At 41.9% G+C, this 23,735-nt stretch overlaps 1 protein-coding gene across 4 annotated transcripts in view; it reads right to left on the bottom strand.

Moving 5' to 3' along the window:
- Positions 1-10,183: 10,183 nt before the first annotated feature.
- Positions 10,184-23,735, bottom strand: part of ARVCF (ARVCF delta catenin family member) — a 357,246-nt gene continuing 343,694 nt past the window's right edge. For 3 of the 4 annotated variants that reach the window (XM_040416314.1, XM_040416315.1, XM_040416311.1), the window contains 8 exons: positions 21,782-21,932; positions 20,902-21,094; positions 19,473-19,584; positions 17,439-17,529; positions 16,240-16,293; positions 15,213-15,304; positions 10,859-11,806; positions 10,184-10,820 (listed from right to left, as the gene is read on the bottom strand). In XM_040416314.1, coding sequence (XP_040272248.1) covers positions 11,801-11,806; positions 15,213-15,304; positions 16,240-16,293; positions 17,439-17,529; positions 19,473-19,584; positions 20,902-21,094; positions 21,782-21,932 — 699 coding nt within the window. In that variant the 3' untranslated portion in view covers positions 10,184-10,820; positions 10,859-11,800. The remainder of the gene's footprint in view (positions 10,821-10,858; positions 11,807-15,212; positions 15,305-16,239; positions 16,294-17,438; positions 17,530-19,472; positions 19,585-20,901; positions 21,095-21,781; positions 21,933-23,735) is intronic. The other variant, XM_040416313.1, reaches the window with a different exon arrangement.

Genomic DNA, 23,735 nt, shown 5'->3' with positions numbered 1-23,735 from the left:
AACTCAACGGCACAGGTCTTGGTAAACGGTACTCTCTCTCCCCCATTCGATATATCTAAACGGGATGCGCCATGGTTGCCCACCGTCCCCATTGCCATTTGTCCTTGTCATAGAACCTCTTATGCAGGCTTTTAGACTTTAAAGATTAAAGGAGTCCCAGTAGGTACCCATATACATCAACTAGCAGCATTCGCTGACCACATTTTATTATTTGTCACAAATCCGGAACAAGCTTTACCTGCGATTAGGTCGCTCCTCTAGGTCTTTGGCGGCCTAATTTCTCAGTAAATCTCTGCAAGTCAATAGTTCTTAATGTCTCCATAGCTCCGCGACTGCAAGATAGCCTACAACAAATAACTCCATTCCAATAGACTACACAGTCGATAGTGTTTCTGGGAATAAAAACCACCTCAGATTTCTCATCTTTATTTACAGTTAACTTTCAGGGCCTGCAAAAGACTCTGGAGGACATGCTAGGGTCCTGGGAAATACCCTTTGTTTCCTGGTTCGGACAAAAGACTCTTCTTAAAACGATTTTGTTCCCCAAGGTGCTGTATTTACAAGCTCTACCAATCCCTATCCCACGAGCGTTCTTTAAACGTTTACAAAGTGTCTTCTTGTCCTTCTTATGGGGGGGGGGGGGGGGGGGGGGGGGGAAAGCAGACCCAGGCTACCTCATAAGTATTTAATTCAACAACCTAAAGGGGAGGCTTGGGAATCCAGAATCTATATAATTTACCATAAGGCAATTATCAGCTCTAGATTCCTGGATTGGCTTCAGTCCCTGGCGGGACAAATTGACATAACTATGGAAAATGATATGTCAAATATCCCATTGCGCTCTTATTCCTAGACCGCTCTTTAGTTTGTATAATGCTACAAACCAATAATGCATTAACCCATTATGCGATAAAAATCTAGATGGAATCTAAGTTTCTAAAAAACTTAGCACCTCATTATGCAAATAATAGATGTACTTTGTGCTTCATCATCAAACTTTTGGGCAACGCTGACAACGAAATTATTGAATATCCCCCTTCTGTCCCTTTGCCCAGAAGACATCCCCTCATTAGAGCTTAAGAGAAAACGCATTCGTAAAGTCCCTCTCCACCTTTCAACTAGGTCACATTTTAAAATTTGTTAAAAGGCAACTAGTAATGCTTCCCAAAACCACAGGGTTATCAGTTTTTGAGACACTAGCTTTACAAATTAGAGACACCCCCAGCCCCCAAAAAAATATATTAAAAAAATTATATCCAAATTATATAATGCTCTAGTCTAGGGATGCTCAACCTGCGGCCCTCCAGCTGTTGTAGAACTACAACTCCCACCATGCCCTTCTGTAGGAGGATAGCTGTAGGCTGTCAGGGAATGATGGGAGTTATAGTTTTGCAACAGCTGGAGGGCCGCAGGTTGAGCATGCCTGCTCTAGTCTGTCTCATGGTCCCCAAAAAATACCCATTTATTTGCTCTTGGGAAAAGGAATTAAGTATACAGTTCACACAACAGGAATTAAATGTATTATCAAACTTCACCAGGGTGTCCAGCTGCAGGAAAACAGCTACAAAATTACTGACTCAATGGTATTACACGCCGTTGTGTCTCTATCAAATATTTCCTCATGTTAGTCCCATTTGCTGGAGATGCAATAGTGCAATTGGCACCTATTGTCATATTTGGGGCACCTGTCCTAAAATCACAGTATATTGGACCGAAATATGTGCTACGTTGTTCAATCTTTGTAAAAAGACAATCCCAATATCTCCAAAAAGGTGTTTATTTGGTTTATTTAACCGTTTCAAAGGTCCAAAACACACTCAAATACTATGTCACATATTACTAGCTACAGCTAGATTACCAATAGCTACTTCATGAAAGCAGGCAAATCCTCCCTCAATTAAACATTGGACAAATAAGGGAGACCAGCTCTACCGACTAGAACAGTTGACGCACTAGGAGAAACGTACTCCACAAAAATTTTAGGTAATTTGGCAGTCATTGCAGGAATTCCGTGTTTTTTTTTTTTAAAAAAACAACCTAATTCAACAGCTTCAAGTACAAAGCATTTTACCTTCTAGTCCTGTCATATATCCATTTGGTCTATAGAGGACACAAAACCCATTAGTTGATGGAACTGAGATGCAGCTCTCATCCCCCCCCCCTTTGTTACCCTTACTCCCCTACACAACCATATTTATGTTACTTTTCAATGTGCTTCAAGATTGTATTATGTATACTACGCCAAAGATTGCTTTATACGAATAATTGTAACTTCACTGTCGCTATATGATTCCTTATACTAATGCGAATATCCTTCTGTTAATGCAGTCTTAATTTGTTGTACATGATGTTAAATGTTCATAGAATGTAATACATTAAAATCCAATAAAACCTTTTTTTAAAATAAAAACTAAAATTATTGTGTGTGGCTGCTTCGTGTAGTTTCCCGGTCAGAGAGTATACTGTGTAGCCATCACTAGTCTTTTATATATCAGGAAGCTACTAAGATATCTTGCCCCCCCCCATTTAGCCCAGCATATGAATGTTGCATCCGATTTTTTTTTTTTTGTATAACCATTGATTTCAGAGTCCATGGAGCACATTTTGCAGCCAATCACGACATATCTTACCTTTTGCAGAACGGATATATGGAAGCTGAAAGCACACAGTTCATTAGTTTTCTGCATCCGTATACGTTTCTCAAGAAGATGAAACAGGTCTGCAAAATGGAGACCATGGACCGAGTGCAGTCAATAGGTCCGCAAACAACCGCCCCCCCCAAAAAAAATATGGTAGCCAACCTAGGCATGTGTCTCAGTTGTAGTTTATGGAAACTATGAAATGCAAGGCTATTACCACAACACCAAGGTACCACTTGGAACCAAACCAGTTTGGGAAAGGGTTTTTTACAGTATAAGGCCTCATGCACACGACAGTTTTTTTTTTTGGCGATCCGCAAAAACGGGTTCCGTTTTTCCGTGACCGTTTTTTCCATCCGTGGGTCTTCCTTGATTTTTGGAGGATCCACGGACATGAAAAAAAATGTCGTTTTGGTGTCCGCCTGGCTGTGCGGAGCCAAACGGATCCGTCCTGAATTACAATGCAAGTCAATGGGGACGGATCCGTTTGACGTTGACACAATATGGTGCAATTTCAAACGGATCCGTCCCCCATTGACTTTCAATGTAAAGTCAGGAGTTAATATACCATGGGATCGGAGTTTTCTAAGTGACAGGTCTGTGCGGCGCATTGCTTAATGACCTGTCACTTACCAGTAGGAGGAGCTCCCGGCCGGACGCAGACATCGCAGCTCAGTATAATGCTTCTACAAATTGCTAAGTAACCATGGCAACCGGGACTGCAGTAGCATCCTGGTTGCCATGGTTACCGATCGGAGCCCCAGCGATTAAACTGGGACTCCGATCGGTACTCTCCGCTGCCACCAATGATAGGGGGGGAGATTTTAATTAGGAGGGGGAGGGAGGGGAGAGGGCCCACTGGCCACCAACGAGTTAACTACAGGGGAGGGAGGGAGGGGCCCACTGGCCACCGAGTTAACTACAGGGGAGGGAGGGGGGCCGGCCGCACTGGCCACCAACGAGTTAACTACAGGGGAGGGGGGGGGGGCGGCCGCACTGGCCACCAATGTGTTAACTACAGGGGGGGGGGGGCTGCCTGGCAGCACCTGCCAGGCAGCAGGGGGCAGTCATGTACACAGTTCTTTTAGTATATTCTAACCTGAAGCGTCCCCACCACCATGGGAAGGCCTCTGTGTTCGAATATACTGTCGGTTCTGAGTTTTCACAAAGTGAAAACTCAGCTCTGAAAAAGCTTTTATGCAGACGGATCTTCGGATCCGTCTGTATAAAAGTAACCTACGGCCACGGATCACGGATGCCAATCTTGTGTGCATCCGTGTTCTTTCACGGACCCATTGACTTGAATGGGTCCGTGAACCGTTGTCCGTCCAAAAAATAGGACAGGTCATATTTTTTTGACGGACAGGAAACACGGATAACGGTCTCTGCTGCAAAACGGTGCATTTTCCGATTTTTCCACAGACCCATTGAAAGTCAATGGGTCCGCGAAAAAAAACAGAAAACGGCACAACGGCCACGGATGCACACAACGGTCGTGTGCATGAGGCCTAAATCTATTTCTGGAGTTATTATGCAAAGTCTCGCTAGACTTCACAAAGTAATAACTTCAGCTCATGGAAGCCAATACATTCCAATACTGTACAGAGCGCTCGCTCCGTACAGTATTGAAACAAAGTTTTATGCAAATCAAGGTCGGATGTTTCATCTGAAGTTGATTCGCTCATCCCTACCTATGATCTTCAGTAGAAAGAGCTCCCCTGTGCAGTGCTGGGGGAGAAGGGTACCCCCATTCTCTTGTTAATTGCGAGTCCGGAAGTGGAACCTGCACCTATCAGGTATTTAGGTCATAAATGTCTCATATGGCAATACTCCTTTAACCCCTTCCCGACCGCGCCGTACACGTATGGTGCTGCAGGACAAAACTTGCCGTCCAGCACCATACAGGTGCAGAAAATGCACCCGATCAGCAGCAGGGGTTCAGCTGTTCACACCAGCATCGGTGAATACACCAGGGCCAGCACATTAACCCCCTTCTATGCTGCAATCAGCATTGACCGCGATATGTACAGGGTTTGTGGAGGAAAGGGGCTCCGTCATTGAGCCAGATGCCTTCCACGGAAGCCTGCAAGACCCAGCACCCCCCCCATGTATTGTAATGCATTGTAGAGGGGATCAGACACAAAAGGCCAAATGACAACAAGTTCATCAGTCACGTGGCCTAGGCACAGCCACTATACAGTGTACAGCGATGTGCTTGGTAAGCACAGAAGGCCGTGGCGCTCACAGGAGTCGGCGCCTTCTCAAACAGCTGCTCGGCAGTGGTCGGACCCCAACCAGTTATATAGTTTTATGAGGATAGGTCATCAGTATATATGAATCTGCTCAGCTCCTTTTGCTCTATAACACGCAGATTGCACTGCATTTTGAAAGTTCTCTAACAGGACTTGACAACATACAGGTGAAACTCGAAAAAATTAGATCGTGCAAAGTTAATTTATTTCAGTAATGCAACTTAAAAGGTGTAACTAACATATGAGAGCCTCATTACATGCAAAGTGAGATATTTCAAGCCTTTATTTGGTATAATTTGGATGATTGGGGTTTCATAAGCTGTAAGCCATAAAGTCACAATCTCAGGAACCCTTTGCTCAGTGGGTATGGACTAATTAGCTGACTAGAGTGTGACACTTTGGGCCTAGAATATTGAACCTTTTCACAAAACTCCAATTTTAAGCTGCATTAATGCAATTGCTTTTAATTTGCATTACGGAAATAAATGGATATTCAAATTTTTCACCTGTATAACATTAGCAACTAGTGTAATAAAACAGTATTTTCAGCAATATATTTGTAGAGGTAGTGTCTTGGCTTCATAGCATCAATTCCACTGATAAATGACAGTCCTCAGAGCCTTCTTGCTGGTGCAGTCCAATGAAAATAGGACAGGGTCACATGCAACGTTTGGTCCAGGCATGGTTTATTGAAAACAGGTCAAGCTTGTCATCTTTTTTCACACCTGGCACTTAACAGGCATCAAATCTATCCAGATTAGTAAAACACCAGCATAGAATATACAATGTTATCTTAACTCTTTCTTTGATTCTGATTAATCATCACTTTGGGAGAAAATAAAATCAAAGCAATCACTTTAAAATCAGTCTTTTCCTCTTGAGAATTATTGAATTACAGTCTAAACACAGTTCAAACATTAAAGGGGTTGTCTGAGTGTTTAATACTTATGACATACCCCAGACATAGGTCATCAGTATGAAATCAGTTGGGAGGAAGAAGGGGGGGGGGTCTGACATTTGACACCCCCCACTGATCAGCTGTTTGAAGGGTCCTGAGCTCCCCAGCGAGTGCCGCAGCCTCCTCACAGCATCATCCAATGGATAGTGTCTGTGCTTGGTATCGCAGCTCAGCCATGTCTAGGCTACGTGACATCACTGACCTTGTCAGAAGCTGTGGCGCTCACAGAGCACCACGGACTCTTCACTAGCTGATCGGCCAGGGTGCTGGAAGTGGGACACCTATTGAGCAGATACTGATGAATACTTAACCAGTATTAAACACTCAGACAACTCCTTCAACATAACAGAAAATGCCAAAGAATAAAGGGAAGGTAGAAACCTTCTGCAGATTTTTTTTTTTTCCACTTTGCTTATATCTATCATGAAAGTTGGTTTAAGGCACATGATAGTTACAAACATTGTTGCTTTTAAAATATTTCTCAGTTGATTCTTCTTTAATAAAATTTAGCTGCCAAAGTTTGGTAACAGAGCAAAGTCTGGGATTTTTTCCAGCTTCTGGCTGTAATAAAAAAACAAAAAAACACAAAAAACCAAGGGGTTTACACTGCCATTAGCAAACATAATAAAGCAACATTTCCCTAATGTATATAGGCTTGGTCTCCAAGAAAATCTCTGACCCACATAATACAATGATCGTGACCAAGGTCTTGGAATAATGTATTACCAGTTATATAGCATACATTTTTTTTTTTGTTTTTAAAGGGGTATTCCAGTTTCAGCAAGAAACCAGACAACACTCGGAAATGATTGGCTGCAGTATTATTGACTTAACATCAACACTGCTGCCAGATAAATGAAGCCTGAAGTGGAGAACCAGAGCAACGGCGCTGGATCTAGAAGGTGAATATTGATGCATGTTTTATTTTATTTTAGTCCATTTCCCAGTGCTGTTTGGAGAAGAGCATGTTGGAGGGGTTGTCCAATTCCAACAAGAAACCAATCACTGATTACAATCCTGACCTCAATGTGAGGATAACTTTTTTTAATCCATGTAGCTCAGTGAAACAATTGTCGCAAAAAGTCAGGGCACTATGATGGTCTCTAACCAGAACTACTTTCATAACCGGCAAATACATGTCTAATGAGATGCACTAAATGACATACTGCCAAGGAATACCGCAGCCACACAAGCTATCAAAAAAGGCTGAGTATAAAGGATGAAAAATGTATAAAACATCTGCATTTTATATATTCCTTACCTGATGCGTTATTTTTAAAACATAGAGAAAAAAAAAAAAGTTTGGAAAATGATGTGCTGAGCCACTTAGAAACAAGCCACCTCTGAGGCCAGTCCCTGTCTTCAGTGGCACACATTAGCCCGTGGAGGAGGGGACTAGAAGTCCAAGACAGCCCAGGAGCCACAGTGCAGTGGAAAGCAGGTACAGTACTCTAAGCAGTCCCGCAGGGTGGATTATGGAGAGTTAAGACAGCCCCTTCAAGACCACTTTCACACAGCTTTATTTTGGTCAGTCATTTGCACTATTCATATTTTGGGTTACAAAACACTTAGAAAAATACTGCAGTGTGAAAGTGAACTTTGGCTCACAACTGCATGTGCAATTCCAATCTAACAGCATATAAAGTCGTATTTTTATTCCGGCAGCCTTTCGGCGTGCGCTGCTGCCGGAACTCCACCCCTCCTCCATTATAGTCAATTGGGCCGGAGCGGGGTAGTCCGGGGGCATGCGTTCACTCGCGGCAGGATGGATCCAACAGGCTGATCACCCGCTGAAACAGCCTGCAGGAGGTCCGTGCCACTAGTGTAAAAGTAAATTTCAACACTAAAGACCTTCTGTTTTTTTTTTGACTTGTTACTGCTATATTTTAATCAGTGTTCACTTGTAGAAATCAATTGTCTAAACGTCAATATGCATTGAAGCAAAATTATTCTTGTAATATTCCACTATAAAAAGGTAACAGTAACCACACACTTTCTAAAACCAGTCACAATATATCCAACTTTTTTGTGATATTAATTATGAAGGCTTCTGCAGCCAAGAGATCGTTACACACTTTTTGTAGCCTCGTGCAAATGTAAACTTAAATTGGGCTGCTCTGTCTGCATGGCAAAATTGGAGCGAATCATTTAAAAAGGGGTGTTCCTGCTGTGATAAGTTATCCCCTAGCCACAGCATATATGCACTGCGGCTCCATTCCACTCTATGGGAGTTCTAGATACAGCACAGTGCTGTACTCCTGACTCTGGAGCTCTGTAGAGATGAATAGAGTGGCAGTGCGCATGCCCAACCTGCTGCTTTGTTCATTTCGTTCTGGTTATTAGTGGAGGTCCCAGTGGTAGGACCCCCCATCGATCTAAAATAGTCATCTCCTATCCTGTGGATACTCCTTAAAATGCAAAATATTGCAACATTTTTGCACAAATAAGCACAAAAAGAGAACCCTATTTTGCAGCCAGCCTTTTGAAGCCAAAGTTTAGAGTGCAGGGCTTGGGGAGTTTTACCTCCCTGAGCCCCTTATTTTTGGCAAAAAAAAGAAGTTGTAAACCTCATGTTTGCACCTTTTTAAATGCCACTAGCAACAAACTTTGTTGCAAGTGGCATTTGTGCGCCGCCCCTGCCACTTTCCAAAAAAGGGGTGTGGTGAGGGAGGCTCAGCAGGTTCACCACATTTATTTTTATTTGCACAAATGAAGACCAACATCTAAAGCCGCTCTGAGCTCCTGTAGATTTCATTCTGGCACACAGACTCTGAGGATGCACCTATTTTAGGAGGCCTGCGCCTCAAAGACTGGTGTAAAACACCAGACACTAATACATTTACCCCCTTGTTTTTTCCAATATCCATATGTGTATTATCTTTCCAAAGGATTCTTGCAATACACAAGCAGATTTCTGCTGAGGTAACATGTTCTAATTGAACTATGCCCTTTTTTGTATGGCAGTTCTAAGAACATTGAGAATGGCACTAGTGACAACCTCAGTCCCAGCAATATGGCATTATACTCTGAGTAGACATTAAAGGAGTTGTCACACTTCAGCAAGTGCCATTTATCGTGTAGAGAAAGTTAATACAAGGCACTTACTAATGTATTGTGATTGTTCACATTGTCTCCTTTGATGACTTGAGTCATTTTTCCGTCACATTATACACTGGCTCATTTCCATGGTTACGACCTCCCTGAAATCCATCAGTGGTGGTTGTGCTTGTATATTATAGCAAAAACCACTGGCCTCTGGTGGCCAGGACCGTAGGGGCACGCATAGGCTACTACTTTTTCCTATAGTGTGCAAGCACAGCCACCGCTGATAGATTGAAGGGTGTTCGTAACAATGGAAATGAGCAGTATATAATGTAATTGAAAAATGAATCCAGCCAGCAAAGGAGGCAATATGGACAATCACAGTACATTAGTAAGTCTCTTGTATTAACTTTCTCTCCATAATAAATGCTATTTGCTGACGTGAGACAACCCTTTTAAGAATCCAGGCTACTATTGCAATGCGGCACGTGGATATCAGTAGAAAAATGTACACCAGTATGTTCCAACAAAATTGTTCAATTTAAAACAAACTCTTCAATGTGAACAAATTATGGCCAGTCCCTTTTTTAAAATTCAAATACTTTCTTATGGAGGATAGATCATGTGGCACTACAGACATACTCTGATCTATACATGGTCATGAAATCAGCATTATTCCAGTTGGCCAAGTGTCCAAGGGCAGCTTGTAAGATGACCACTTTCAGAACAGGTCAGAGATTTTTCAAGGTTATAGCCAAATGCAGATGATCTGTTGCTGCTAGGGTCCACGGGCTGAGATTATTCACATGTTTATCGTTGCGTTGACAGCACCTTAAGCAACAAGTACGTGATAAAAACTAAACTCCAAGGCAAAAGGCAGTGCAAATTCTACTGTTCACAGGAACAACATTAAGGATATTAACAGTGAACAAAAAAAAAATGAGTCCTCTTACACAGGTGTTAAAATGCGGATTTCACTCTTCAGATATACAGTTACAGTTTTGTCAGATATAGTTTCAAAGTCCTCTTGAAAGTATATTATATATCCTAAGAGAATAAACAAGGCTACAAAAATGTAATGTGCTGCCATAATCAGTTTCTACAGAATCAAATGTTTAGTTTATAGTAGGATACATGTGTGTCCGGACAGCAAACCATATAGAAGGGAGATACCTGCAGCCTTGTATAGAGGGCAACCATCCTATAATAGGTGGTGGGTTGAGCCGTGATTCGATATTCAATGGGGGTACACAAAAAATAAAATAAAAAATTGGTATATTTTTTTTTTCTTCTTCTTTCTCCATATAACCCCAAGATTGGAGGTGAATTAAATCTATTTAAGGATTACAAGGGTGCAGGTTGACCCCATACAACTCACTAACAGATGGCAACCAGTAAGATGATCTTGACTGCTTTGATTTTGTTTTTTTAACATCCAAGAAAACATCTACGCACATTAAGTTTAGTACAGCATGAAATATTACATTAATGTAAAAAATAAAACAAGTCCCACCCCTGCAAATACAAGAAAAAGAATGCACACCTCACCCTCGGTAACAGATCTGTTTGAGCACCTACTGAAAGTACATTAAAATTCCAACAGTAAACGTAATTCCTTATTTTTAATAAAAAGGATCAGAATTGCAGCAATATGTTCATGGTAAAAGGTCTTAAAACAGTTAAGATGACTGCAAGATGAGAAAGGGTAAAGAACTTCCAGACAGTTCAGAGATGGTTGGTCGGTTCTTGAAATCTTGTTGCAAAGTGATTGAAGAGAGAAAGCACAAGATAAAAGGCAGAATTATTATACAGCAGAATGTTCTGCACACAGATTGCAGGAGAGAGAAACATACTGTAGCTGCAGGCGCTAGAAAACCAGCCATAAAAGAGTGTGCGTGTGTGATGTGATATATATAGATATATCTATATCTATATATATACACATACACACACACACACACACACACACACACACACACTATATCACATGTTGTCAAATGTACAACCTACAGGACCCTTTGTAAAATCATGTATGAGCTCAAACTGCATTCCAGTTAATGACATGCACGTTTTGGAGGAAGAGTCCAGCTAAGGTATAGTATTTGGCAGAAAAATGCCAGTCTTTAATACATTCCATAGTCAGAATGCAGAGATGACCTGGGGAAGGAGCTCTATTACTGGCAAGTAAATCCTTACATCACATTCAGATACTTTCTAAAAAGGACAAAACCATCAGGGTCTACAGCACAGACGTATCTAACAAATGTTTTTTTTCCACTTTCTCATTCCATGCAGCAACATATTTCTTACTCCACAATCCTTTTGATATTTCCATCACTTTGTAGCAAGAAAATAAAATTATATCTGTACCTCAAGCCACAAAACGTTCATAGTTCACGCTGAGGCAGCTAACAGAAAACCAAAGAAAAGGAAAAGTGCTCAATTTAAAGTCAATGCCTTAAAGTCTTGTGTTTTTTTTCTTTTCTTTTTTTTTTCGTGCAGGAAATTTGCCCAATAAAAACAATTCCCTTCTTTCCATCTTCTAGTCCTACAGGCTGCACCATCCCAACTCTCCGTTAGAAAGGTAATTCTTCTTCAAATGGTGCAAGGTGCAGGAAGCCTCAAAAGGGAATGTTACTTTATGAATATATACTATACATATGTACTAAAAAAGATTCAGTTCTGAAGTAAAATTAAGCAACAGCGGTTTTTGGCGATGATCACAAGTTTGGTTCTGAATTACAGCAGATGGCAGTTTTCATTCAGTCTCTTACCAAAATGGTTCTTCATTGAAAACATTATGGCAGTGGTGGGCAATGATACCTCCAATGTGTATTAAAAATGAGTGATTCTTGGTTTGGAAAAAATTAACATAAAAAAATGTCTTCTCAAAAAGAATCACCACAAGATTATCCCTGTAACAGAAGAAAAGAGTACATTAGTGAGTGAAGAGTCATTAGGAGAACAGTTATGTCAACTGTAAACTGTTAGTTCTGGCAGCAACCAGCAGCATATAATTCTGACTTTATAGGATGAATGCATTTTGTCTAGATAAAAGGATTACAAAGTGGTAAAGAAAGTACTCTTAACTGCAGCGGTCTGCTGCCAAAGTCTTACAAATTCTTGGGTGGCTACTCAGTTGTCACATCATAGCTCAGGCTTTAGCTGTGGCCTAGCAGATGATAGTAGGCCTCAAGAATGGAGACTTATAGGGGTTGTGCCAAGTTAACTTATCCTCTATCTAGAGGACTCATTCTCTGAGTCTGCAGGAGATGGCCAAGCACTGATTCTCTGTGGGACTACTGGAAATCGAGTAAAGTTGAGCAGTAGTGGTAATATGCAGCCTGCCAACATAATTGCTCAGGGGTTTGGGACCCCTGTACTTGGGATTAGTGCAAGGACCCAGCAATCACTGTAAAATTTATAAGTTGGCACAACCCTTTTCAGTCCACATTAAAGACCTTGAAGTTTTATCTTTAGAGATGGCGCTTGCTCAGGAGTGGTGAGGGAGACATAGCTGCCAGGTGTGTGCTGTTTCACAGTGTCGAAGCACGGGGGAGTCAGTCCAGACTTGGGAGCATGTTTTTCACCTCGATCCAGTGGTCACATTAAGTCCTTTAACTTATTGTTCTGTTATCAAGGTATAAAAGTTTCAGTTTTCAGCATCCTCAAGCAGCTTTGGTCAATTTGGTAGGTCATCTGTTACAATTCCTTCAATTAAGGAAAACTTTTTTGGGGAGGGAGGGGATAACAATTTGAACTTGATATGTGTAGAATCATGCTCATCACACATTACAGTATTTGCCATCACACCAAACTAAGCAGGATAAATAAAAAGTGAGAGCAGAAATCAGACACCTCAAAGCTTTCAGAAACCAACAGAATTTCTTTTGGTCGTGCATTAAAGTAGAAACTAATCTTCTTTAGACTTGGGCTACTATCCCACTAGCGTTTTTGCTGGATCCAGCAGGGTGCAGCAACAATGCTTCCATTACTGATAATACAACCATCTGTATCAGTTATGAACGGATCCAATTGTATTATCTTTAACATAGCCAAGACGGATCAGTCGAAAGTCAATGAGTGATGGATCAGTTTTCTGTTGTGTCAGAGAAAACAGATCCGTCCCCATTTAATTGCATTGTGGGTCATGACTGATCTTGCTCCGCATACTGCATCACAGGACGGAAATGCCGCAGTTTGCTCTCCGGTATGAGAATGGAACGGAACACATTTTGGAGCATTCCGTTCCGTTTTGTCCCCACTGACAATGAATGGGGACAAAACGGAAGTGTTTATTTTCCGTTATTTAGACCCCATGACGGATCTCAATACCAGAAAATATTAACGCTAGTGTGAAAGTAGCCTTAGTAAGTTTGTAAAGAAATGATACCTTGAGTAGTGAAAAGTTACACAACCAAGATCCCACAAAGACATTAGAAAGACCTACCATGCATGCAAAGTTAGACCCAGGAGTCAACAGGCTGCGGTTTAGTGTCGCGTGCATCCACCAGACTGACAGTAGGCCTGTTACTCCGGGTAATGTGTTTCTTATTTGAGTCATTCTGCAGCAGCAGTAAAGGAATAGAGAGAGCAAAACAGATATTAATGCAAGGAGAGGTGCATCACCAGCCAAGGCTTGGAAGGAAAGGAGTTAATTACGTGACAGGATAAAGGAGCGGCAAAAAGTTAGCAAAAGAGCAAAATACAATATTCTAACTGAAAACCCGGAATTGTTAGATATCACATCAAGAGGATCATACAAAACAGAAAGATGCAGCATCACATGTCTGCATATTTACTGTACATAATTTGGGACTTATTTTTATACAAGAGCTGGGAGCTAAAATGGAGATAACGCACAATAAGGGTAGGCAATGATCAGGAATGAAAGCTCATAGGAATATTTGCTACTGATCATTGCCCATTTTTTTTTAGCTACATTGGCATTCAGCAATGATTGAGGCTTTATGGGGTTACAATCTTTGAGATTCATTGTCTGTTGATAGTACATCCCTGTTTACACCGGGAGATCCGCTACCAATGAACAAGGATTTTTAGGTGGAGCATGAAAGATGTACTCACCCAACAAAAGGTGCACTTGCTTATGCAGGAAATCAGCAGCACTTTTACATGGTGCAATTATCAGGAATGAAAGTTCGTTTGAATGCTTGCCCCAAAAAGTGCGCTGTGCCACGAAAAATATTCTACATTTTTCAAACTAGCACCTGGATCTGAATACTTTTGTAATTGCATTAAATATTTTTTTTTTTTTTTAGAATAGCCACTGAATTATTCCATATAATGTATCTGTATAGCGCCACCTGATGTTTATTTGCATATTTCTTGTCCCCCTCACTGAGGTGGTTGCATGCGCGCAGTTTAAGTCTTGTTAGAAGCTGTGGCAGTTACAGGGAAAAAAGCTATAGAAGAATGGACATGCTCCCTGTAAAAGGACATGCTCCCTGAGCTAATAGCCTGGAATAAATCTAGCAGAACAATTGAAGCAATGAATGGGGAGATCTCTGGATCCATGTGAGGTACAGGGCTGGTTCTAGCCTTGTTAGTAAGATTGACATGTACTATATGATGTCCGATTTTCATTTTTCATATCCACTATGGCATGGCTTCTTTCAGCTTTCTAACATGAAAGGTCAACAACACTCACGTATAATCTTGTACCATACACACCTCGACTGACTGCCATATAATGAATCTGGCCATAAAGTGTGATATTTTTACCAGGTATTATGCCCTAGCAGTATATGGCCAGTTGCCGAGTGCTACTAAAAACATTGGTGAAAAGTGTTGAATGTTGTCCAAAAATATTATTCAATTTTGGTTTGGTCTTTATTACTATACCTACTGCATTTCAGTCTGTATGCAGCTGGACAGTGAACATTAAAATTGCAAATTACACAGTATAAGGTCCAAAAAAAGATTTTTTCAAACATTGTGCTATACCATCATCATTTACTGTATGTTTAGCACATTTATAATATAGTAGTGACACCTAGTGGATGCCATGAAACTTACATGGCTTTCCATTTTAGATATGGGCTACATCCTGAAAGTAAAGGTAGAACTACAAAGAAAAAATATGTACAAACGCAACACAAAAAAATTGGAAATCTGTGTTAGTGAAAAGGATAAGGTCAAAAAATGTGATTGTTCCGAGAAAGACAAGTTAAAACGCAGTGACCTATTTTGACAAGAATACCAGATTTCCAAATGAATAGAATTTTACAGTGGTAAGTGATACCCTGTTATTTCTGCACAGCTTAACCCCACGCAAGCAATGGCAGCGCTGATAAACTGTACCTTTAAGGGCTCTTTTTCTGACAGATCTCCCATGTTTTCATTGGATCTGAATTTGCGCTCCTTGTCTCTGTGATCAATAGTGGAATATCCATCTAAGGATGAAAGTAAAGAAAGCTTAGATTCACGAAACTCATAAAATTGTGGAAATATGAACCATGGACAATTATTAACATGACAACCACAGGTCTACAGTAGTGTTAAACCGTCCCTAGAATGACTTACGCAATTTGATTCCTATTCAGTCCTATTAACCATATGTATTCACAGAAGGCACAGCAGCACTAATCTTACAGAGCCCTTTTTGCACCCATGACCTTCACCATCACAAATACAAAAGGCTTGGGACGCACAGGACACAAGGCTCGAGTGGCACAAGGCACCTTTAGCTTAGGGATGAGGCTATATCTAAGGGCACTTTTCAAGGCAATCTGGAGCATAGAAATAAAGTGAAACCTATAGAAAATAAATGACCAGGAACGGTTCACATCTACGTCCTGGACTCAGTTCATGAGCTGCCATTGAATTACATGCTGCATGCTGAGCTGTTTATGCCATCAAGACGGAAATGAATGCTGATGTACCTTGAACATCAGAGTGAAAGTGTCACAGGTATGACAGAAGTAATAGCAGTGGTATATTACATAATAGCCATTAATAAGAGCTGGCCATTACAGTTAGGCAAAAGCCTTTCGTTTGGATTACGGATATCACCACAGTTGTCACCAAATCTATCTCAATCTGTGACCCCCTACTAGAGACATTCTTCTAAATGCTTAGAAATGCTTTGTAACCAAATTTGCAATGTAGGTCCAGGGTTCTTTAAAATGAGCACTAATGTGCCGTAAAGCGATTGATTAACCTGCACGGCAATCCACGGAGGCTGAGAGGCTCCATACTAAGGAGCCTGCCGTATGCACGGACTCTAACAAAAAGCCAACACAAGAACAAGTAGAATTCTATATAAAGCGATGATGGGGAATTCTTCTGTGCACGGTTTCTTCACTGGTCTTTTCCATTGTTCGCTTACCAGGGCCAAGCTCCCCCATGGGGATCATGTCACGGCTTCCAGACTTCTTGTTTCCTGTAACACATGAGAAGACTATTTAAATCAACCATTACAGAATTGCAAAGATGTTTCCGCTTACAAAAAGGTGCAGACAACAAGGCATACAAGGAATATGGCATATCCATTATTACTGTAAATGTGTCTGTGCTGCCCAAGTCTTGATTAAAGGCAGAGTGACATATGGCAATGTAAAACGTACAGCAATAAGCCACAGGATCAATACTGGAAAAAGGTAATGCTACTAGTGTGCTTGCAGTAGAAGGACGATACTGCAGCACGTCTACACAGGTCACATTTTATGTAACAGTGTGTAGTCTGAGCTCAATGCTGCGACTCCAGTATAAGATCTAGTACAGAGAAGTGAAAAACTACAGATTTTTAAGGGTGTTAAATAAATAAATATATATAAGACAATATCAGAAAAGAAAAAACCCAAAAACTAAAATTGTGCAGTTTTTTTTGCACTGATCCCTAGGTCCAACAACGTAGAGACTTGTATTCTGTACAGGTATATTTTCACCACAGACAGGATTAGGATGACCAATAACAAACATTTAGAATAAAAACTTGATTTAAACAATAGGTAATTTTCTTTAAAGGAAACCTGTCACCAGGATTTTGTGCATAGAGCTGGGGACATGGGCTGCTAGCACATCTGCAATACCCAGCCCCCATAGCTCTGTGTGCTTTTATTGTGTTAAAAAACAGTTTTGATCCATATGCAAATGAACCTGATGTGTGTCCTGTGTCTGGAGATGCGCTCCAGCTCTGTGACGTCAGCCAGCAAGGAGGAGATTCGGAGGACGCGGGCGGTGCTGGGCTCCTTTCCGCTGGACTCCTCTCCGGACACAGGACACAAAATCCTGGTGACAGGTTCCCTTTAAGGAAATGTGAGACGATGGAGGACCTGTGCTGGGATCCCAACCAGGTTTCAAAACAAGGGCTCTCATTGCTCTTCTGAGCCCTACAGCTCTTTGGCTCATCGTTTAGAAATTCCTGTTTCTCCGAGCTATGCAGTCAGACTCGTCAATGATTTCAATAGAGCTCTGCTACACTCAAGACCCCTGCGGCTTTTTTTCAATACTGTGCAATTGCCAAGTCCCATAAAAACATTAAATCTGTGGCTCAGCTGTACATATTTGTTCTACCATTTCTCTCACCTTGATTTTTATCCACCAGAGGAAGTGTGCTGTCATCAAATCCAGACTTTCCATTATTCTTGGATCCTTTTGGCAGCGTTGCTGTGGCAGACTGAAAGATATACAAGAGAAGGAGTGATTAAAATACATTTAAAAATAAACTTTATTAAATGACGTACAGGCAAGTGGTACAACATATTAATGATATTAAAGATGAAAGAAAATAGATATGCTGATCTATTGTTTGCTTGGCCCACATATCTTTCTGGAATCTTCCATTAAGGCCACTTTCAGAGAGAGAAAAAGAGACGCTTCAGATCATAGTTTCGAAGTCAATTTGTTAAAAAATTTCAGGTGCTAATGCAGTTTCCTTATAGGCTCAGGGCAGCCAAACTTTGTCTCGTCCAAAAGTCGTGCAAGGCTTCGGTAAATTACTACCGTATTCCCATCCGTGTATATAAAAACATTTTAAAACAGGAATCCAAAGTGGGTTTTGGTACAGAGGTACCAGCCAGGACCAAAGCCCACTTCAGATTCCTATTTTAATATTTTTTATACGCAGATAGGCCTTTTTACCCATGACAGTAATAAGGGATGTGGGTGCAGACAGCCTATGGCACATTTTATATAGCCACCAAGCCAGCTCATGACCCATTACTTCCTTCATGAGCTCCATGCTACCAAGCCAATGTCGGAAGTGGTCATAAGTATGTGTATGTATGTATGTATGTAAGTAATACAGCAGCGCATCATGTAAAACACTGACAGGTCCCATAAACATACAAGGTAGAATAGCAATTCTGTGTTCCCTCCTCCATAGAATCACACTGGCACTGGTTTCTGCTGGGCGGGCAGAGGCCATTTACACAAGAACTTTTAAACTCTGGTACAAGCACTGGTGAGCAGGACAGGAAGCAGCAGCTCTGTAATCTACTTGTTCTGTCTGGAATGTTGTCTTTGGCTGGGAGGAGCCAACTACAAGTCCTGCTTCATACGCTCATAATAAGCCACCAGTTCAGGGCTGCTGGCAGGTTTCACTACACTTTAGAGTAGACTGGCATGTAATGGAGCCACTAATTATAGGCTTAATGTGCCACAGGCTAAACTCATCTGCAGACCCCCAGCAGCCCAGTACTTGTGGCTAAAGCCTCTTTCACACTTGCGTTGTCCGGATCTGTCGTGCACTCCACTTGCCGGAGGTGCCCGCCGGATCCGGAAAAACGCAAGTGTACTGAAAGCATTTGAAGACTGAACCGTCTTCCAAATGCTTTCAGTGTTACTATGGCACCCAGGACGCTATTAAAGTCCTGGTTGCCATAGTAGGAGCGGGGAGCGGGGGAGCGGTATACTTACAGTCCGTGCGGCTCCCCGGGCGCTCCAGAATGACGTCAGAGCGCCCCATGCGCATGGATGACGTGATCCATGCGCTTGGGGCGCCCTGACGTCACTCTGGAGCGCCCGGGGAGCCGCACGGACGGTAAGTACACTGCTCCCCCGCTCCCCACTACACTTACCATGGCTGCCAGGACTTTAGCGTCCCGGCAGCCATGGTAACCATTCAGAAAAAGCTAAATGTCGGCTCCGGCAATGCGCCGAAACGACGTTTAGCTTAAGGCCGGATCCGGATCAATGCCTTCCAATGGGCATTAATTCCGGATCCGGCCTTGCGGCAAGTGTTCCGGATTTTTGGCCGGAGCAAAAAGCGCAGCATGCTGCGGTATTTTCTCCGGCCAAAAAACGTTCCGTTCCGGAACTGAAGACATCCTGATGCATCCTGAACGGATTTCTCTCCATTCAGAATGCATTAGGATAATCCTGATCAGGATTCTTCCAGCATAGAGCCCCGACGACGGAACTCTATGCCGGAAGACAATAACGCAGGTGTGAAAGAGCCCTAAGTTGAAGCATTAAAAGAAGCTGCCCAACAATGAAGAAAAATGTGCTGGCCAGATGTTCTGGCCAATATGCTTGTAATCCAGAGCCCAGGCCTAGCAACACCCCTGAAAGATGGTGGTGATATTTAGAAATCCACCCACCATAATAAGAAGTCTTTACCTGGAAGTTTGCTTTGTTCCACCCTTCTTTTTGAAGAGCATTACGAAGTTCCTTGTAGCTCCAAATCATCTGTAGGACATGGGAGGCAGCTTTCACCTCTCTTGGAGACTGACTAAATAAAGTGTCAGAAGATTCCAGGCATCATTATCATCATCAAAATGCACAGATTGATACACCATCACATGCACAAATTTCATTTTCTCATCTGTTCGGAATGCAAACTTCTTTCTGAGTATCCAACAGCAAGTTGGTATTTGTCTGCTATGTTACAGATACAGTGGATCTGAAGTCTGGTCACCGTCTCCGTAAAAGCCTTAAGTTCACATTGACTGAAACAGTGTGTAGAAACGTGCTCACAGGAGCGGTGAGTGTAAAGGCTGCAGTAATCAACTCTGTCTGTGAGGGTATATTAGATATAGATTATACAGAGAGATTAGATAAAATAGATGTATATAATTTATATATCTATTGTATGATGTGCTGTTTAGCACGTGACCGCAGAGGCCATTGACATGCAGATGCCGACATAAGACCTCCCCATTTCCAGTCCAGTGGGGATTTAAAGAGGACCTTTCGTGGTTTTGGATTAATTGCGATAAATACCTTTACTTGGGGGGTACCCGCCGCTGATGCTGCTATCCTGCCTGATTTTTTAAAATACCACTCCTGTGCCCCGCTGTGACCCCCCCCCCCCCGTAGTTTTCACGCTCAGTATGTCAATACTGAGCATCGGTACAGGGAGGAGGAGACTAGAGGGTTTCTCAATGGGAGTCTCCTTCTTCCTGGCTGTGACGCTCTCCACTGTGATTGGAGGAGTAGACGTCCATTGAGAAACCCCAACATCTCCTCCCTGTACCGATGCTCAGTATTAGCATACTGAGCGTGAAAACTACAAGGAGGGGGGAGACAGTTGGGCGCAGGAGTGATATTTAAAAAAAAATAAAAAAAATAAAAATCAGGCAGGTTGGCAGCATCAGCATGGAATAAGCCGCAAGTATTTATTGCAATTAATACAAAACCATGAAAGGTCATCTTTAAACAGCAAAGAGCGAGTTAGAGAGAGTTAATCCTGAAATGGTTTCACTGTACAGGAAAATGGTGTTCTGGCTACAGATTAAGGCTACATGAACATGACCGTATGTTTTGCGGTCCACAAATTGCAGATCCATTGCAACAATGCCTAAAACTAACAAGAATAGGACAGGTTATATTTTTTTGCGGCGCTACGGAACGGACATTCAGATGCGGGTAGCACACTGTGCTGTCCGCATTTTTTGCGGACCCATTGAAATGAATGGGTCCACATCCTATCCGCAAATTAAAAAATAAAACGGAACAGACATGGAAACAAAATACATTCGTGTGCATGAGGCCTAAGTCTATTGCTAGGCTGCACACCCTCGATAATGTTACTATACTTTTAAATTACCTTGATTTGTTTATAGTGATAAGTTTTTCAATTCCTTGTGTTTGGACGAGAGAACGGGCATTTTCAGAGCTATCGGTGACTATTTCATGGATAGTGTTCAGCACTGCAACCACGGTGTCCTCTTCCAGATTCTTAGCAGGACGCTGTTGTCCTCCAGGCAAGTTTCGGACCAGCTGGCCCATGGCATAATTACCTGATGCACAAATAAATCAAAGCCACTTGATTGACGTCACAAGGTCATAAAATGATCAGATACGTCAAGACACTATGACAATATCTCATACAATGCACTAATAGTCATTATTTATGCACTTTACATCCCTGAAGCCCCGCTTTTCAATATCTAAATATTTGCTAGCTATAAAAATATGGCTATTCCCTTTTCCAAACTATTCTCTTCAATATTATTTCAGTACTAGCTTCCCTACCACTTTTTGAAAACCTGGCAACTACCTTTTCATCTGTTGGGAATGTAATGCACAAATATGAAAATAATATTCTGTACATTGTGCTAAAGCTGAAATCTGCCTCTTTTTAATTCAGCCACATTATGGAGAAAAATCTAAACTCTGCAGAAAGTGGAGAAATATGCTAAAGTAAACAGAATTACATAATATGTGGAAAATACATCTTCCTGTAGCTCGTGGCATTTTTATAAAGGAAAATGTATTCTCCATATATTAGAAGCATATTTAGCACAGCTCATAATGCATAATCACTTTCATGCCGAGGACACTGGCATTTTAATAGATCTGCTCCACTGAAGCTCAGAAATCCTTCAGGTACAATTTGGTTAGTTTGAGCTACAATTGTGCCATGTGTGGACAAAACAATTGTAATAAATTTGACAGACAATACTACCAACTGGAACAGCACTTACCAATCAAATCTTTGTTGCGCCGGTCCATGGAAAGATTCCGCAGAGCAATGGCAACAGCCCTGACTACTTTGTCAGAGTCTGACTGAAGCAACTCAACAAGCACCGGTAGGCCTCTCTCTTTCCGGACTGTAGCACGGATATAGGTAGACCACTAAAATGCAGATTAAGATAGTCAAGATCAGGAGAATCTCGAGGAAAACTGTAAAACTGAGCATGGTACACTGTATATGGAACCATTACTTTACACTGTAGAATGGCAACCCAAGAAACTGCATTCGTATATACCTAACTCTACAGACTATAATGTTTTCACTTATCTTCTCAGTGATGGCTATACACATCTACAATAAATGACAAAGAAAAATAGACCTAAAAGTGAAAACAGACCTCAGGATAGGTCATCAATACCATCGCTGATCAGCTATTTGTAGAGGCTAAAGCTCTCCGGTGAGCACTGAAGCCTCCTGACCGCATACCAAACCGCTGCAATATTCTTGCAGTCAAAGTTATAAAAAAACGGCCAATAGGACTGCTAATGGAGCAGCAGGCATTTCTTCATGGCAAGAACATCTACAGATAGGTGGCATCAATATTCAGCCCCTAAATCTGGCTTGCAAACCGGTTAATGTTCACTATATGGCATCTTTCTTCACAGAGAACAGCTGCATACTTAGCTGAAGGTCTCACTTTCATTGAAAAGTAAAGAATGGTCCAGAGGAACCTTCGGTGGACCAAAGTCTGACATTAATGAACCCCTTATACAGTAGGGTCCCTAAAGTCTAGCATATTGTGTACACAAAAGTGACCGGCAATATTTTACCAAGAGAACACCAATGCATCCTAATGTCTACTTCATTGAATTTAAAAGATCTATAACTATCATAGGAGTTCCAGATGGATTACAAATGGTCAGAGAAGTTGGGACACCATTAAACAACTTGCTAAAAAGGAGATCTATGACGAGCGCCTCCCTCACAACTAACTAGCTGTTACATAGACGAGGACCCCATCCTTTTCATGCACAGGGACCCTTCGCAGTCTATGTCCTATTAAACCTTACTTACAATAAGTCCTACATGTGCAGTGGTAATAGAAGTAACTGGACATGCCCACGTCCTGTATACACAGAAAGTAGGAATAGCTTCCTTTGGTGGGCCCTTTCAGAAAAAGTTCCTTCAATGATGTTTGCCTTGACAAATACAAGCTTAAAGGGCTTCTGTCACCCCACACATTTTTCATTTTTGGGCTTGTTAAAATCCTTATTGAACGACTATTCCCTATATAGGGCTCTTACCTTGGTCTGTGACTTCGTTTCATTAAAAATCTATCTTTTAAAATATGCAAATGACTTCACTACCAGCAAGTAGGGCGTCTACTTGCTGGTAGCCGGCGCAAAAAACCGCCCCCTCCTCCTGTTGATTGACAGGGCCAGCGAGCGCTCTCCTCCTCCGGCTGGCCCTGTCAGCATTTCAAATCCCGCGCCTGTCTTCTCTCAGAGCGCCTGCGCCGAATGAAGGACGCTCACCTCCTCAGCACTCCCTCAGTGCGCCTGCGCCGATGACGTCTTCTTTCGGTGAAGTCATCGGCACAGGCGCACTGAGGGAGTGCTGAGGAGGCGAGATTCCTTCTCTCAGAGTGCCTGCGCCGAATGAAGACAGGCGCTGGATTTGAAATACTGACAGGGCCAGCCGGAGGAGGAGAGCGCTCGCTGGCCCTGTCAATCAACAGGAGGAGAGGGCGGTTTTTTAAAAGGAGGATGCGGCGGCTACCAGCAAGTAGACGCCCTACTTGCTGGTAGTGAAGTAATTGGCATATTTTAAAAGATAGATTTTTAATGAAACAAAGCCACAGATCAAGGTAAGAGCCCTATATAGGGAACAGTCGTTCAATAAGGATTTTAACAAGCCCAAAAATGAAAAATGTGTTTTGGGGGTGACAGAAGCCCTTTAATCTG

This window comes from Bufo bufo, chromosome 2, assembly GCF_905171765.1.
Source record: "Bufo bufo chromosome 2, aBufBuf1.1, whole genome shotgun sequence".
Taxonomy (NCBI): domain Eukaryota; kingdom Metazoa; phylum Chordata; class Amphibia; order Anura; family Bufonidae; genus Bufo; species Bufo bufo.
This window is presented reverse-complemented; position numbering and strand designations above follow the sequence as displayed.